General features: G+C 29.4%; 4 protein-coding genes across 4 annotated transcripts; all 4 read right to left on the reverse strand.

Moving 5' to 3' along the window:
* Positions 1–259: 259 nt before the first annotated feature.
* On the reverse strand, positions 260–1,789 carry LOC105143132 (uncharacterized). The gene is made up of 3 exons (XM_011051180.2): positions 1,558–1,789; positions 907–1,165; positions 260–515 (listed from the first exon to the last, which is right to left on the reverse strand). The coding sequence occupies exons 1-3, from the start codon at positions 1,567–1,569 to the stop codon at positions 421–423; spliced, it is 366 nt and encodes a 121-aa protein (XP_011049482.1). The 5' UTR covers positions 1,570–1,789; the 3' UTR covers positions 260–420.
* Positions 1,790–3,363: 1,574 nt separating this feature from the next.
* On the reverse strand, positions 3,364–6,081 carry LOC105143131 (uncharacterized). The gene is made up of 2 exons (XM_011051179.2): positions 5,050–6,081; positions 3,364–4,334 (listed from the first exon to the last, which is right to left on the reverse strand). The coding sequence occupies exons 1-2, from the start codon at positions 5,062–5,064 to the stop codon at positions 3,624–3,626; spliced, it is 726 nt and encodes a 241-aa protein (XP_011049481.1). The 5' UTR covers positions 5,065–6,081; the 3' UTR covers positions 3,364–3,623.
* A 114-nt stretch (positions 6,082–6,195) lies between these two features.
* LOC105143130 (uncharacterized) lies at positions 6,196–7,966 on the reverse strand. Its single transcript, XM_011051178.2, has 3 exons — positions 7,860–7,966; positions 6,891–7,175; positions 6,196–6,515 (listed from the first exon to the last, which is right to left on the reverse strand). Exons 1-3 carry the CDS (start codon positions 7,869–7,871, stop codon positions 6,360–6,362), a joined length of 453 nt encoding a protein of 150 aa, XP_011049480.1. The 5' UTR covers positions 7,872–7,966; the 3' UTR covers positions 6,196–6,359.
* Positions 7,967–9,227: 1,261 nt separating this feature from the next.
* On the reverse strand, positions 9,228–12,596 carry LOC147907066 (uncharacterized). The gene is made up of 4 exons (XM_087414614.1): positions 12,522–12,596; positions 12,055–12,178; positions 11,732–11,901; positions 9,228–11,470 (listed from the first exon to the last, which is right to left on the reverse strand). The coding sequence occupies exons 1-4, from the start codon at positions 12,531–12,533 to the stop codon at positions 11,327–11,329; spliced, it is 450 nt and encodes a 149-aa protein (XP_087270740.1). The 5' UTR covers positions 12,534–12,596; the 3' UTR covers positions 9,228–11,326.
* Between the last annotated feature and the right edge of the window lie 582 nt (positions 12,597–13,178).

Here is a 13,178-nt window from a genome sequence, read left to right on the forward strand (position 1 = left end):
CATAATGTTATTTACATAAATTATTATATCATCCTATATATATATATATATATATATATATATATATGTATATGTATATATATATATATATATATATATATTGGATATAAAGGAAATAAAAAAAATTACGCAAACCACATTCGCAATTATTTCCGCCTTGCGAGTAATTATTTTCACATATTTGTACTTGCGATGAAAACTACAATGCGAAAACAATTATACTTTAAAAAGAATATTCTTTAAAACGGATATTAATTACTTTTGTTTAACTATCAAGCAATCGAACGTGTATATTAAATACATTTGAGCCTCAGAAATTTTCCATTAATTTTAAATAGATCACCTAGACAAAGATTACATTTTAATTATTTGAACACTATTTTCTAAATCATTTTTATAGACGAAGATGTTTTTATAAAATTATAATGATGTTTCATAATGGTCATGATCGAGATAATGATCATGATCGAGTATGTCAGACTTGACGTCATCAACAGCAAATTCTTCATATGGAGCTAAAACAAATTAATATTCTCTATTCGTGTCTACAAAACATAATTATGATATGTATCATTTTAAAATAATATTATAAATAATCTCTAAAAATACAATATTTTAAAATTATATCAAATTATCATAATGTTTCTAATTTAAATTATTAGTATATTCAAGCAGAACAACAAGTTATAATAATGTCAAAATATTAAAGTGAATCATAAATTTAATTAAATTAAAAGCTATCTTTTAGTAATCATTTTGGAGCTATTTTGATATCATTTTGATGTCATGATAACTTGTATTATACTTGAAGTATTTTCCTTTTCAGACATTTCCATTTTGTTGTAAAAATCATATCATTTTTTTACGAGCATGATCGATTTAATGAGAATTTACGTTTTTATTTACCGGAATGGGACACGATGTGATCTACGTCATTGTCTGATTCTATAATTGGGATGATTCTCTCATGATGATGCTCTACATCAGCCTCCTGAATTTCTGCGGGATCTCCATAGTTCGCGGGCAACTCTATAGCTTCGTGATTATTAAGCTGCACATTTTGATAACTGGTAGCGCCATAGCCATGATAAACCGCATGGTGCGAGTAATCTTCATTTGATATTATGCCCGCCTCGCAAACCGCAATTAATAGAGAGAGAAACAACTGGAATATAGTAAATTTAAACACACTATGACGAAAAAGACGTAAGTTAGTTTAATTTTTTATGTTAATTTTGCTAAAGTATAACCGACGATTCTCAATTCATATACGATCTTTCGAGTCGAGCTAAGATTAAATATTAATTTGTAACACAATTTTGAATAATAATTTGTCATAAAGTTTATATAAAAAAATATTAGAGCATTTTTGGATTTAATTACTCGATTTTTCTAATTATTCGTCGCGACAATTCTTATGCGATATATGAAATTATATACAATTCTTTTATGCACATCACAATTGCACGATGAAAAAGATAAAATTTAGTTCTTTTTTTACGTCACTCTTATATAGTTTCCACTGTTTTCTTAATAATTTCTTCAACGTTCACTTACATAGTAACTCATAATGAATTCACTTCTTGGACAGCTCAGTAGACTTTCTTATACTGAAAGTATCTTCTCATGGATGCTATTTTATACAACGGTGGCCGTATAATATTGCGTAAGTTTTATGTGAATATTACGCATCATGGGCGGATGTTTACAATTCGTGCTTCATGGCGTGGATTCGTGTGGATGCGAATCCATACATAGCATGTTTGTACATAGGTATGAGAAAGCCGGCCGGTTACACCCGCGAACGTGCATGTGTAGGCCATTTCAAAACGCCGAGATAGTTCACCGTTTCATTGCCGAATTATGCAACGAGTGGTGTTGCGCGTAAGTGAGTGACGAAATCGTGCGATTCTTCGAAATCTCGGGAATAAGTAGAAAGCTCACCAGCGCGATGCTATTAATTCCAACTCCAGTAAAATATTGATTTTATACAACCAGTTTCTGACGCGATAAAAAGAAAGGGAAGAAAAGTTCTTTGGTGATCTGCGTAAGGACTGTTATACAAGTAGTCTCATTTCTTCTTTCAAATACGGAAAGAATGAAATATTTAAAAATTTAGCCAAATCTCAAAATAATTTTAAACAGTCAAAATGATTATATAAAAAATTCAAGTATGATGAACAAAAAGCTTTAACATTCGAACAATTAGTTTGAGCGTCCTACATAATTATTTTGATAACAACAAAATTATTTTTTTATCTGTATTTGACTGAATTTTTAGATACTTCTCACTAAAATCGTCCTTTTTGTATAGAAGTTTCGTGATAAATTTTTACCACGAAACTTTTTTGAATTACACATTAATAATTAAATACTTTGTTAAATGAAATTAAAATACTTTGTTAAATGAAATTAATTTTATGCATAATTATATATTTGTATTTTATAATTGTGATCTAAACTCTGTAATTATGATGTGTAATGTTTAATGATGCGATTCAATTCCTGAGAACTATTAAAGAAGCTTAATAATAGTGGGATTTCATAAGTTAAAGAATTATGATTTCGACGCACTCTAGATAAGCGGAAGATGTCCGCAACTTCGTAACGTAATTGTACACTTACGAAATTTTTATGCATATAATTGCTTCTCTAGATGAAAGTTTGCGATATTTTACAGTTGGAAAGTGTCGGCACTAAGGTCGTTTAGTGTTTATAATCTTTATGTGAATCTTATCAAGAGATTATTAAGATATTCACAGAATAAAGATTTATGTTTTGAAACAGGACAGACATCGTTTTATTAAGATTAATTTTAATTCCTTAATTAAGAAGCAAGGTAATTATTCACGTAAATTGACAGTTTAAATAATGTAAAATCTAAATATGTTTTATAATATAAATTATACGTTTATATTATTAACTAATATTTATTAAACGCACAATTTTCATATTTTCAATTATGATTTACGCTCGTGTAAATTTTGTTTTTATACTGAGAAGAAATGTATTGAATTTTAATAAATGTTTATTAGAATAGTGCCAACTAAACATTCACTTACAGTAAATAAATATTTACTTAAGAAAAAATTATTATTAAATTAAATTAATAGTTCTTGTATCAAAAAATGTATCTTTACATTTAATAAGTATTTAGTTGGTACTTTTCAAACAAAAAATTTATTAAAATTTAGAATACTTTTTTTCGGTGTATTACAGACTGAAGGTCTCCATCAGAATGAAGCGTCAAGAAAATGTATTGTAAAATTTCAAAATTTAAGAAAAAATGAATACAAAGAAATGATAAAGAAAAATAATTTTATTATATTCTTCAGATTAAATTTGTATCAGTTTTGACAATTCATTTTGACAACTCGTAGCATTTCCTGATTGCTATGAACATTGTATTGTTCTGATATAACATTTTATAATTTACAATTTACAATTTTACAATTTACAATTTTCCATTGCATTTTACAAGTTTCATATTTTCAATTTAGAAAACGCTGGTCAATGTGAGCCGACATGAAATCATCAGTCGATCATTTAATCTTAAGCGCATTTAGATATGTTCTCATTTTGCGTAGTTTGACATATCAATATCGATCGTTCGATCAAGCATTCTACGCACAATGGGGCTTAACTATAATGGAATCGTGATCCGGCTGCGGAGCATACACAGGTGATGATGCATGAACCACAGGTTTTACGTAGGATACCTGCGGTGCCTGCACGTGCACCACTTTCGGCGACGCGTACTGAATGGCGGGCGCATGGACCAGCGGTTTCTGGTACAGTATCTGGGCAGCGGGTGCCTCGTACTTTTTAAGGAGGATTTTCGGCATCACATCGTGGTATATAGGGCTCTGATACGTAGGTGCGTAATGCAGCGGCTTCTGGTAAATCGGCGCGTAGGACGGTGCGATGGGGCTCTGGTAGATAGGCATCATGGGTTTGATGTATTGCAACGATTGATGCTGCGCATGGTAATTTACCACGGGAGTTGTCGGTTTCACGTACGTGATGGTCGGCTTCTGTACCACAGAAGGATAGGCGTGAGGCTGTTGGATGTATTGCAGGTGAGCTAAGGGTGCTATACCCAGCTCTTTCTTCAAGTAGGCCGGTTGGACTAGGGGCTTAACGTAGACCGGCGGTGGTGAGTAAGCGGGAACATGCGGATAGATCGGTTGCTGAATGGGTTCACAAGGTTGGATGGAATCTCTCTTTGCCTTCAGCATTGAGGCGTCCAATGTTTTGTCCAGCGACTCGACCGGCATATCTATGTGCATCCCGGTCTCCGAGCACACCGTTGACAGCCACAACAAGCATGGTATCTAGGAATTAGATTATATAAGGCCAAATTGTTATGAATGATGTAAACAAGAACCTGTTAAAAGATCCATGTATATGTATATATATATATTAAATATTTTACACATTCTATACTTGATTTTGTATATATATATATATATATATATATATATATATATATACAAAATCAAGTATAGAATGTGTAAAATATTTAATATATTTGAAGTATACTTGAAACATACTTTTTAAAATTTGTAAAGAATAATACACGTTTGCAAGTATTATGTTGCATATTCGCTAACTATAAATATTTTATTTGATAATTAATATATTAAGGGCTACTTAGAAATTAAATTAAACTCTCTGGGGGAGTTCTCTTAATCAAAATTAATTCTCTGGGAATCTATTTTTATAATTTATTATCAATTTGGAAATTACAAAATAAAAAGCATACTGAATACTTTATTGCTTAACTCTATTTGAAATCGTTTTATCAGGTATTATATGGGTATTGTATAAGAACATAAAAATTGTATATAAAAATGAACGTATTATAATAAATTTTAAATTGAAACAGACATTAAAAAAGATAATAGAAGCAAGCAAAAGTAAATATCTTTATTAATAAAAAAGTTATAGCATAGTTAGATAAAAGAAATCTCTGGGATGCCATACTCAGGTGGCATCAAAGGGTGGCATTAAATCTATCACGGAGCAATATTACATCGGTGTGCTTACCAGTAGTTTGAACATGATTTTGCTTCTGTTTCCGTTGAATTGCACGACGACCAATAGATCGGGAGTTCTGGACCAAACTAGAAGCACGTCACTTGTAGTCCTCGGTTTTATAAACTTTTGCTCCACTTAAAGAGGGCAAGTTTCTTGTTGAAGTCGAATGTGATTCCCTTAAGCGGCGTAAAAAGCGGTCGCTAGATCCATGATGCAATCGTACGCGCCCCGGTATTTCCTGAATAAATTCTGTGACAACGTGAGTGAGTGACCACCTCGGGAATGGCGACACATTGCGTCGTTGACATTATTCGTCGTAGTTTATCCATGCGGTGGACACGCCAATCTGCCGTACAAGCCGAACACTGCATCGTGAAATATCGCCTGAAGTGTCGCCTGTAGGAAAATAGTTACGTATATAATTTATAATAATTACAAATGCATTTCACGTCTGAGCAAAAAATTAGGCGCACCTGAAGTATTTATTGTATGCAACCCTATGTCGCCGGGAGCATTGAAATCTCAGAGATTTTAAATTTTTTAGAAAATTAATGTACAAAAAAGACTTATCAAAAAAATACTAGTGTAACTATGTATGCACATGCATATTATATATATTTATATACTATATATTTAATTCAATATATTCAATTTATATGTATATCAGATAATTATACGAATTTTAAGATTTAATTATAAGAATAATTTATGTAATATGCATTTTTATCATCTTATATATATTTTATATATTTATGCTATATATAATGTCGTTATTAAGAAATTACTTTGTTTATTACGTTATTTAATTCAAATATGTTTATCAAAGATATAAAAAAATGGGTAAAAAAAATTTAGCTAATACAGATCTAAAAATAATTTTGTTTAATCATACAAATAATTGTGTAGAATACTTAAACTGATTGCTAGATTGTAAAAATTTTTTGTAGCATTATTTATGCTTGAGATTTCTACATAATTATTTTGATAATCCAACAAAATTATTTTCAGATCTATCTAATTAAATTTTATAATACTTTAGCAAAATCATCAATTTTTTTCCATGTAATTATATCAATTAAATGTTCATAATTAATTTTTCTATAATTCTAAACTTATTTAAATAATAATAACTAGTCCTTGCATAAAAAGAAACAATTTATTTATCAGTTTGTTCAACAATTTATTTAACAAATATAAATGTTACATTTATAACAATGAACTATGTACATACATCACAACGCTTATGACTTAATATTGCTCGTGTAACGCTTGTCGCTATTTTTGGCATAAAGATACTGAAGAGAATCGCCTAAAATGAATCAGTGCTTCTTCCAGTGTCCTGAACCGTGTCCTGAGCTCTTATGATGAAAAACGTGCTTGTACACTGGCACGTGAACTGGATACGGTTTAGGTATTGGCACTGGAAAGTGCTTTTCCACTGTCACTGGATACGGCTTCTCGACGACATATGGTACCTGCAACGCAATACGTTTATAGATATTCTCTCTCTCTCACAAAGTTTAATAAAAATTTTTTTAGAAACATAAATTATCCTATAATTATTGATCCCTTTTAATATCACGTTATTTTATATAGATCATCAATATTTTAAATTTCAAAAACACAATTAATTTAAATAATATAAACAATATAACATTTTTATAATATTTAAATAATATAATATTTTCTATATAATCTTGTTTCTTATTAGCTGTGGAAGAAAATAACAATATACTTATAATATCACAAAGTAAAAATTATATTAGATGTATAGTATCTAACTTTTTTCTTTACGACGATTTATTACAATTTCATATAATCTTTTAAAAATATTTATTTACAATACAAACCTTCTTCTCCACGACATACGGTTCTGGTTTCTCTATAGGTATCTCAATGTGTTTAATAACTTCCACGGGTACCGGATGTGGAACTGCAACTTCGACTTGATAGGGTTGAGGTATCGGAATTTTAATTTGCTGAGGGACTGGAACGGCAACTGGGTGCGGAATTGGTATCGCGTATTTCTTGTAGATAGGTATCTCCACTGGCTTAGAAGTTTCGTGATATGTAGTACTACTGTGGTCCTCATCGTGGTAAGAAGCCCACACTGCGGCCACCATTGTGGCAAGTACCTACAAGTGTAAGTGAGTCATTAAAATCACTGAGTTCCGAAGTAGAATGTCGCCAAGATCGTTAACCGCTTTCTAGTCGCGATGCTCGCGATAGTAAACTCTTCTTCTAGACAGTTTCACGAGATAACTGTATCTAGTTGAACGCACAGATCACTCGTTTTTCTAATTGCCTTACCAAACCATATTCGGAATGGTGTCACGCAGAATGTAGTAATTTCGTAAGAAATAACTAATTGCAACCTTGTCTCGTTTATCGACTGAATTACTCTTCGTGAGAAAAGTAAGATTTGTTTTTCTGCTTTCCCTTTATACAAGAAATTAATGATTACTTAACATTTACGGAAAAAATAAATTAAAATTAAATATTTTACTGTTGCTGTCATTTTCAAGAAATACTAATATAGTATACAAAAAATGTATTCACAAGAACGTATTTAAATAACAAGAAATTGACTCTTCTTTACTTAATTAATAAAAAAATTTATTTAAAATATAATTTTAATATAAATTAATAATTAAATATTTGTTAGACATTATATTCTAAACTAATATTGTCTATTAATAACTGCAAGTATAAATAATTTAATTATATATATAAAAAATAATCCTCTCTAGAAATATAATGCAAAAACACAATACTAAAACTAATGCACAGTACAATATCAATGTGACGAAAGTACTCACAAAAAGTCTCATGATTTGCGAAATCACGCGCCGAAGACACCGTGAGACAATTGATTCTGCGATACTCGTCTGTGGAAACGCGCAATAGATTCTACGATGCTTTCAAAGTCATGGCTAACTCTTTATATACCAGCACTACTTTCTCCCTTCTCTTCATTACGTTGATTGTAACAATTCGCTATATTCAAGTGCACTCTTGCGCGTACAAATGCCAGCTGCACGAATATAATGATAAATACCGAGAGTGTAATCCTGGCCCATGTTTTTTACGCTCACTAAGGTTAAAATGCGTGAAATAAATTACTAAAACTTTATATTATAGGTAATTTTGCATTATGCCTAGGATTTCTGGATAATAAGCTATCCGTCTGCATATTAATTATCTTTTCATACTTAAGACATTACATATATATGCATGTATTACAATGTGGTAAAATATAAAGAATATAACAAAATAATACTTTATAACCATTATTAATTAACACCTTAATTAATAATAGCTTGTCTCTAATCTGAATACCATAATGAAACGATTTGATGAAGGGAGTCTTTAATAGCTATCATCAATTAACGTCATTAAATGTATTTTTGGTATTAATATATAAATAAAATTGTATAACAAATACATTTGTAGCAAATCTTCTTCAGCAAAATTGAAATTGATCTTTTTGTCAATCAATAGCATTATATAATTTTTGATAAAATATATCTACTGTTTTAGAAATAATATTTAAGTGTAATTTTCTGTTTTTTTTTATTTTCTGTAAATAAGTATATTGTATGTAACCTTTTATTATGCAGAATTTCGAGATAAGATAAAGATTATCCAATTGAATCGTTAACAAATTAGATATTGTGTAATAATGTTAGTAGCTTGCTGCACACATCATTTACACTAAGTACGTAATACTAATTACGTGATATAATTTTAAATTGTACATATATATGTAAAAAATATTATATAACTATATATATATATACATATATATACTAGTTTTAATATTCTTTAAACTCACTATTATTAATAAAATCTTTGTACAATATTATTTAAAACTTTATAGTAAAATTAGAAAAAAAAGATTATTTTCTTTGAATGAAAAGACTAACAAAACTTAAAGATGTAATAAAGAGAGAGTGATTATTATTGACATTGACAAAAAGTTATATGATTATTGCGTATCAAACTTTCCATCTGTTTACAAGCTGTTATATTGTAGCTTCTAGAATCGGGAATCATTATAAACTATACTATAGTCAGGACTTTAACAAACATCGGGGGTTTTTGCTATTTTCAGTGCTTAATGCTATTTTCATTGTTGAGAAGATAAAAGAGGGCAGGTATAAATGCATTGTGATAATAACAATCTGCACACTTTATTATTTTTATTATCGTTTCCGTTGCTTTTAAAAGTTATTCTTCCAGTGATCAAGTATAATCAGGTGATAAAGTAATTCTCACAATCAGACATAAGGAAAGAGTCTCTCTGGTGCAGTTACATGCAATTGTTTTTCAGTTGCGTTATTCTTTCATGCTTGCAGTTGCGTGTATCACTCGTGAGACGAAGATCAACGTAAATGTGGTAATGTGGTAATGTCATGGTCTAGTTTACTTGTTCAACAATCTGTGAATGAACATGATTGCATGATTGCAATTCACAAAATGCAGATGCAACCAACAGAATGCTGTGGAAGCACATCTTATTATCACTGAATAGATTATTTATTCACTGGCACCTAATTTTCTTTTTTAAAAATTTAAAACTTAATTTTAGTTATACAGTTTTGCTCTAGTAAAATTAGTCCATATACAACAATATTTGAGAGCTAATTAAAAAACTAAAAACTGAAAAACTGAAAAATTATGTTTATTTTTAATAACATCTGTCATTAATATACAAAATAAATTTGGTAAAGTGTCTAAAAATTTAAAGATTTTGCTGAAATATCTATTATAAAAATTTAGATACAAATTTATAAACGAATTTATATACAAATCTAAAAATAATTTTGTTGGGTCATCAAAATAATTATGTAGGAAATTCGAGCATGATAAGCAACGCTGCAAAAAGTTAACATTCTAACAACTAGTTTGAGCGTCCTATATATAAATTATTTTGATAGTTCAACAAAATTATCTTTAAATCTGTATCGAACTAAGTTTTTAGATATTTCAACAAAACCATCTTATCATATAATTAATTAATCTTTTTAAAGCATTTTAATGTTGCAAACTATGTTACTCTAATTAACAAATTAATTTTTCAAACAATAAAAAAACATTTAGTATTTTTGTGACAGTAATGAACCATAAATCGCAGAATATATAATATCGCAAGTGATAAAACAGCTACAAGCATGGCCGCATCAAGTCGACGCAGATAATTGATGCAGAGGTAACGATTTATGAAAGGCACCGACGCCGAGGGTGTGGTTGTGCGACAGCGAGAGGGGATTAAGATTTGAATCGTGTGCGATGCTATCGCCGAGCGGATCAGTGAAAGTGCATTTCAAGTAAAAGTGGTTTCGCACGTCAATGTAAGAACGCGCGCCACACTCCATTACGGTGAATCGAGACCGCGCGCGAACCTCCCTCACGGTTGTTACAGCTAGTTTCTTTCTAGGCGATCCTAATCAAGCCGTCGGCGAGGAAACGAAACAGTAGATTACATATTTTTACAAATTACATTTTGTAAATTACATTTATTTTACACGGAAATTTATATATCACCGCGAATATGATAAAGCGACTATTTTTACTTATCTAATAATTAAATAGTAATTATAATATTAATTTATTATTGAAATCATAAATAATAAAGCAATAATGTAATTAAAAATAAATAGTAATTGATTTAAAAATAAATTATACTTTAAAAATCAAATTCAAGTTTCATGCTTGGAATAAAATACTTTACTTTGTTCCTTTTTTTCTAATACAGTACGGAAAACATATAATTATTGTGCGTGGAATAGATTTAAATCATTTTTTTTAAATCGAAAGTTAATGTTTAAATTAACAAATAATAAAACACTTCAGATTGACAACATTTATTAACAAATATTAAAAAATTAATATGTATTTTATATTAATTAAAAACTTAACAACATGTAACATATAACAAATCATGTAAAAAAACATGTAATATATAACATGTATTATTTATAGAAAGAATTGCCAGGTTAAAAATCCTAACAACGATAAATTCTATAACATAACATATAGAAAAAATACAAATATACGTTATAGAATTTAACATTTCTTTCTGATTTTAGTCAGAAATAAATATAAATATCAAGAGAAGATCTACATACAGTTATTGTTAACAAATTCAAATAAAAAAATTCTCAAGATATCACAAAAAATTTACATTAATACAATCGTTGAACTGGCTGAAATCGAGAGGATTTTTCCGTACAATGGATTTCTTGATGGAACACGATAAGACAATACGTAATATCCGTGAATTCTATTTCCATCCTTTACCCTTGGAAGACGTATAATGGACCACGTGTTTGTAGATCGGGATATGAACAGGATATGGTTTCGCCACTGGCACAGGGAATTTCTTCTCCACGTAAACGGGATATGGCTTTTCCACAACATAAGGAACCTGTGAAAAAATACAGTGCTTTGTGATACAATCAATTTGGGACTTTCTAATAATTGTGAAGAATAAAATAAACATATTAAAATAAAGAGAGAGAGAGAGAGAGAGAGAGAGAGTGAGAGAGAGGGTGAAAATAGGAAATTAATTCTTTTTATTAGATTAAAATTGTTTTAATATCTCTTTTACTCCAATTTAGTATGATTATAAGTTGGGAAATAAATAAAATATAGCTTAAAAACATAAGAAATCGAAAATTATACTTACATGCTTTTCGATAACAACTGGCTCTGGTTTTTCAATGGGTATCTCGACGTGTTTAATGACTTCCACTGGGTATGGGTGAGGGATTTCGATTGGTACCTTATACGGTTGAGGCACTGGTATTTTAATTTCTTTAGGCACTTCAACAGGCACAGGATGCGGAATAGGTATAGCTGAAACAAAGCAATTATGCAATTGCATTTACAATATTATGCATATTTTCTTCACAACTTCTATCCTCTACTTTAAAAATAATCAATTGCATTGTGATGATCCAATAAAATTAAAAAATTTAAATTAATATTATTAGAGAAGAATAAACTTACCAAATTTCTTAATAATTGGAATTTCCACAGTTTTTGTTTTCTCTTCATATGTTGAACCACCATGATCCTCCTCCAAATGGCTAGCCAATACCATGTTGCCAAACAAAGCGATATACAAGAAAATCTGCAATTTTACATAATTTATATTTTGTTTTATAATATTTATCAATTTTAATATTAACACAATGACAATTTAAACACACAAGATGCTAATTATTGCTATTATAAGACTTTCAATAAAAATTTGGAAAAAGTATTACAAATCGTGTTATTTTAATAATTATTTTATTTTTAAGAATAATTGTAATCATACTATTGCTACAATAAGCATAATATTTTTACACAATATATAAGTAGAGTTCTCTTTTTTTATATTGTAATAAACTGCCACTTCTTTTATTGTATCAATTAACACTGTTTAACACATTAAACACACAATTATTGCACGATATGCAAGTGAATCTTACAATTATATTCATGTTGATTGCTTTTATGGGACTAGTAATGCGAACACGAGAAATCAAGCATTGAATGACTATGTCCTCCAAAGACCGACTTTATATACGACTTCAATTCCACCACCTTTCACTAAAATCCTGATAGAGTTCCAATTGCCCAGGATATATCACGTTGCATTTTGCATGTGCAAGAATATTTATCGAAAGGACTCTATCCTATTAACAAGATAAATATAAAAAGATTATCATGCGTACTCACGTGAAAGACTATCTTCTTTCTTTGGAGATGTATCGGTCCATTACGATGCGACATGCATCTTGCACATAAATTACACTATGATTATGTATGTATATTACAAAACGATGAGAACAAAGAAAGTGTATATAGATGATAAGAAATTTGTGACTTGGTTGCGCCAAAAACTACTTTACAAAAACTACTTTTTAGAAATTAAAAAACGAACATATAGCCAATTAATAATAAATTATTTTTATTTGTATTAATTTTCTTATGATAAGGATAAGATATTAACTCATTGTAAATAATTCACAATTTAAATCAGAATTTAAGATGAAATTTAATTATATCTTAAATTGTCATTTAAATTGCATTACTTATTTGGAATACTAAAAGCATCAAATAGCAATGGTTTTAATACAATACTT

Source organism: Acromyrmex echinatior, chromosome 16 (genome assembly GCF_024713525.1).
Source record: "Acromyrmex echinatior isolate Ae372 chromosome 16, ASM2471352v2, whole genome shotgun sequence".
In the NCBI taxonomy this organism is placed as follows: Eukaryota; Metazoa; Arthropoda; class Insecta; order Hymenoptera; family Formicidae; genus Acromyrmex; species Acromyrmex echinatior.

Excerpts from the sequence above, each read along its gene's own strand:
- LOC105143132 (XM_011051180.2), bottom strand. Across the intron at positions 516-906 it reads TCACATCGTGTCCCATTCCG|CTCCATATGAAGAATTTGCT; the intron begins GTAAATAAAAAC and ends AATTTGTTTTAG.
- LOC105143130 (XM_011051178.2), bottom strand. Across the intron at positions 6,516-6,890 it reads CGTATGTCGTGGAGAAGAAG|GTACCATATGTCGTCGAGAA; the intron begins GTTTGTATTGTA and ends ATTGCGTTGCAG.
- LOC147907066 (XM_087414614.1), bottom strand. Across the intron at positions 11,902-12,054 it reads TCCAATTATTAAGAAATTTG|CTATACCTATTCCGCATCCT; the intron begins GTAAGTTTATTC and ends GCTTTGTTTCAG. Across the intron at positions 11,471-11,731 it reads CAGTTGTTATCGAAAAGCAT|GTTCCTTATGTTGTGGAAAA; the intron begins GTAAGTATAATT and ends ATTTTTTCACAG.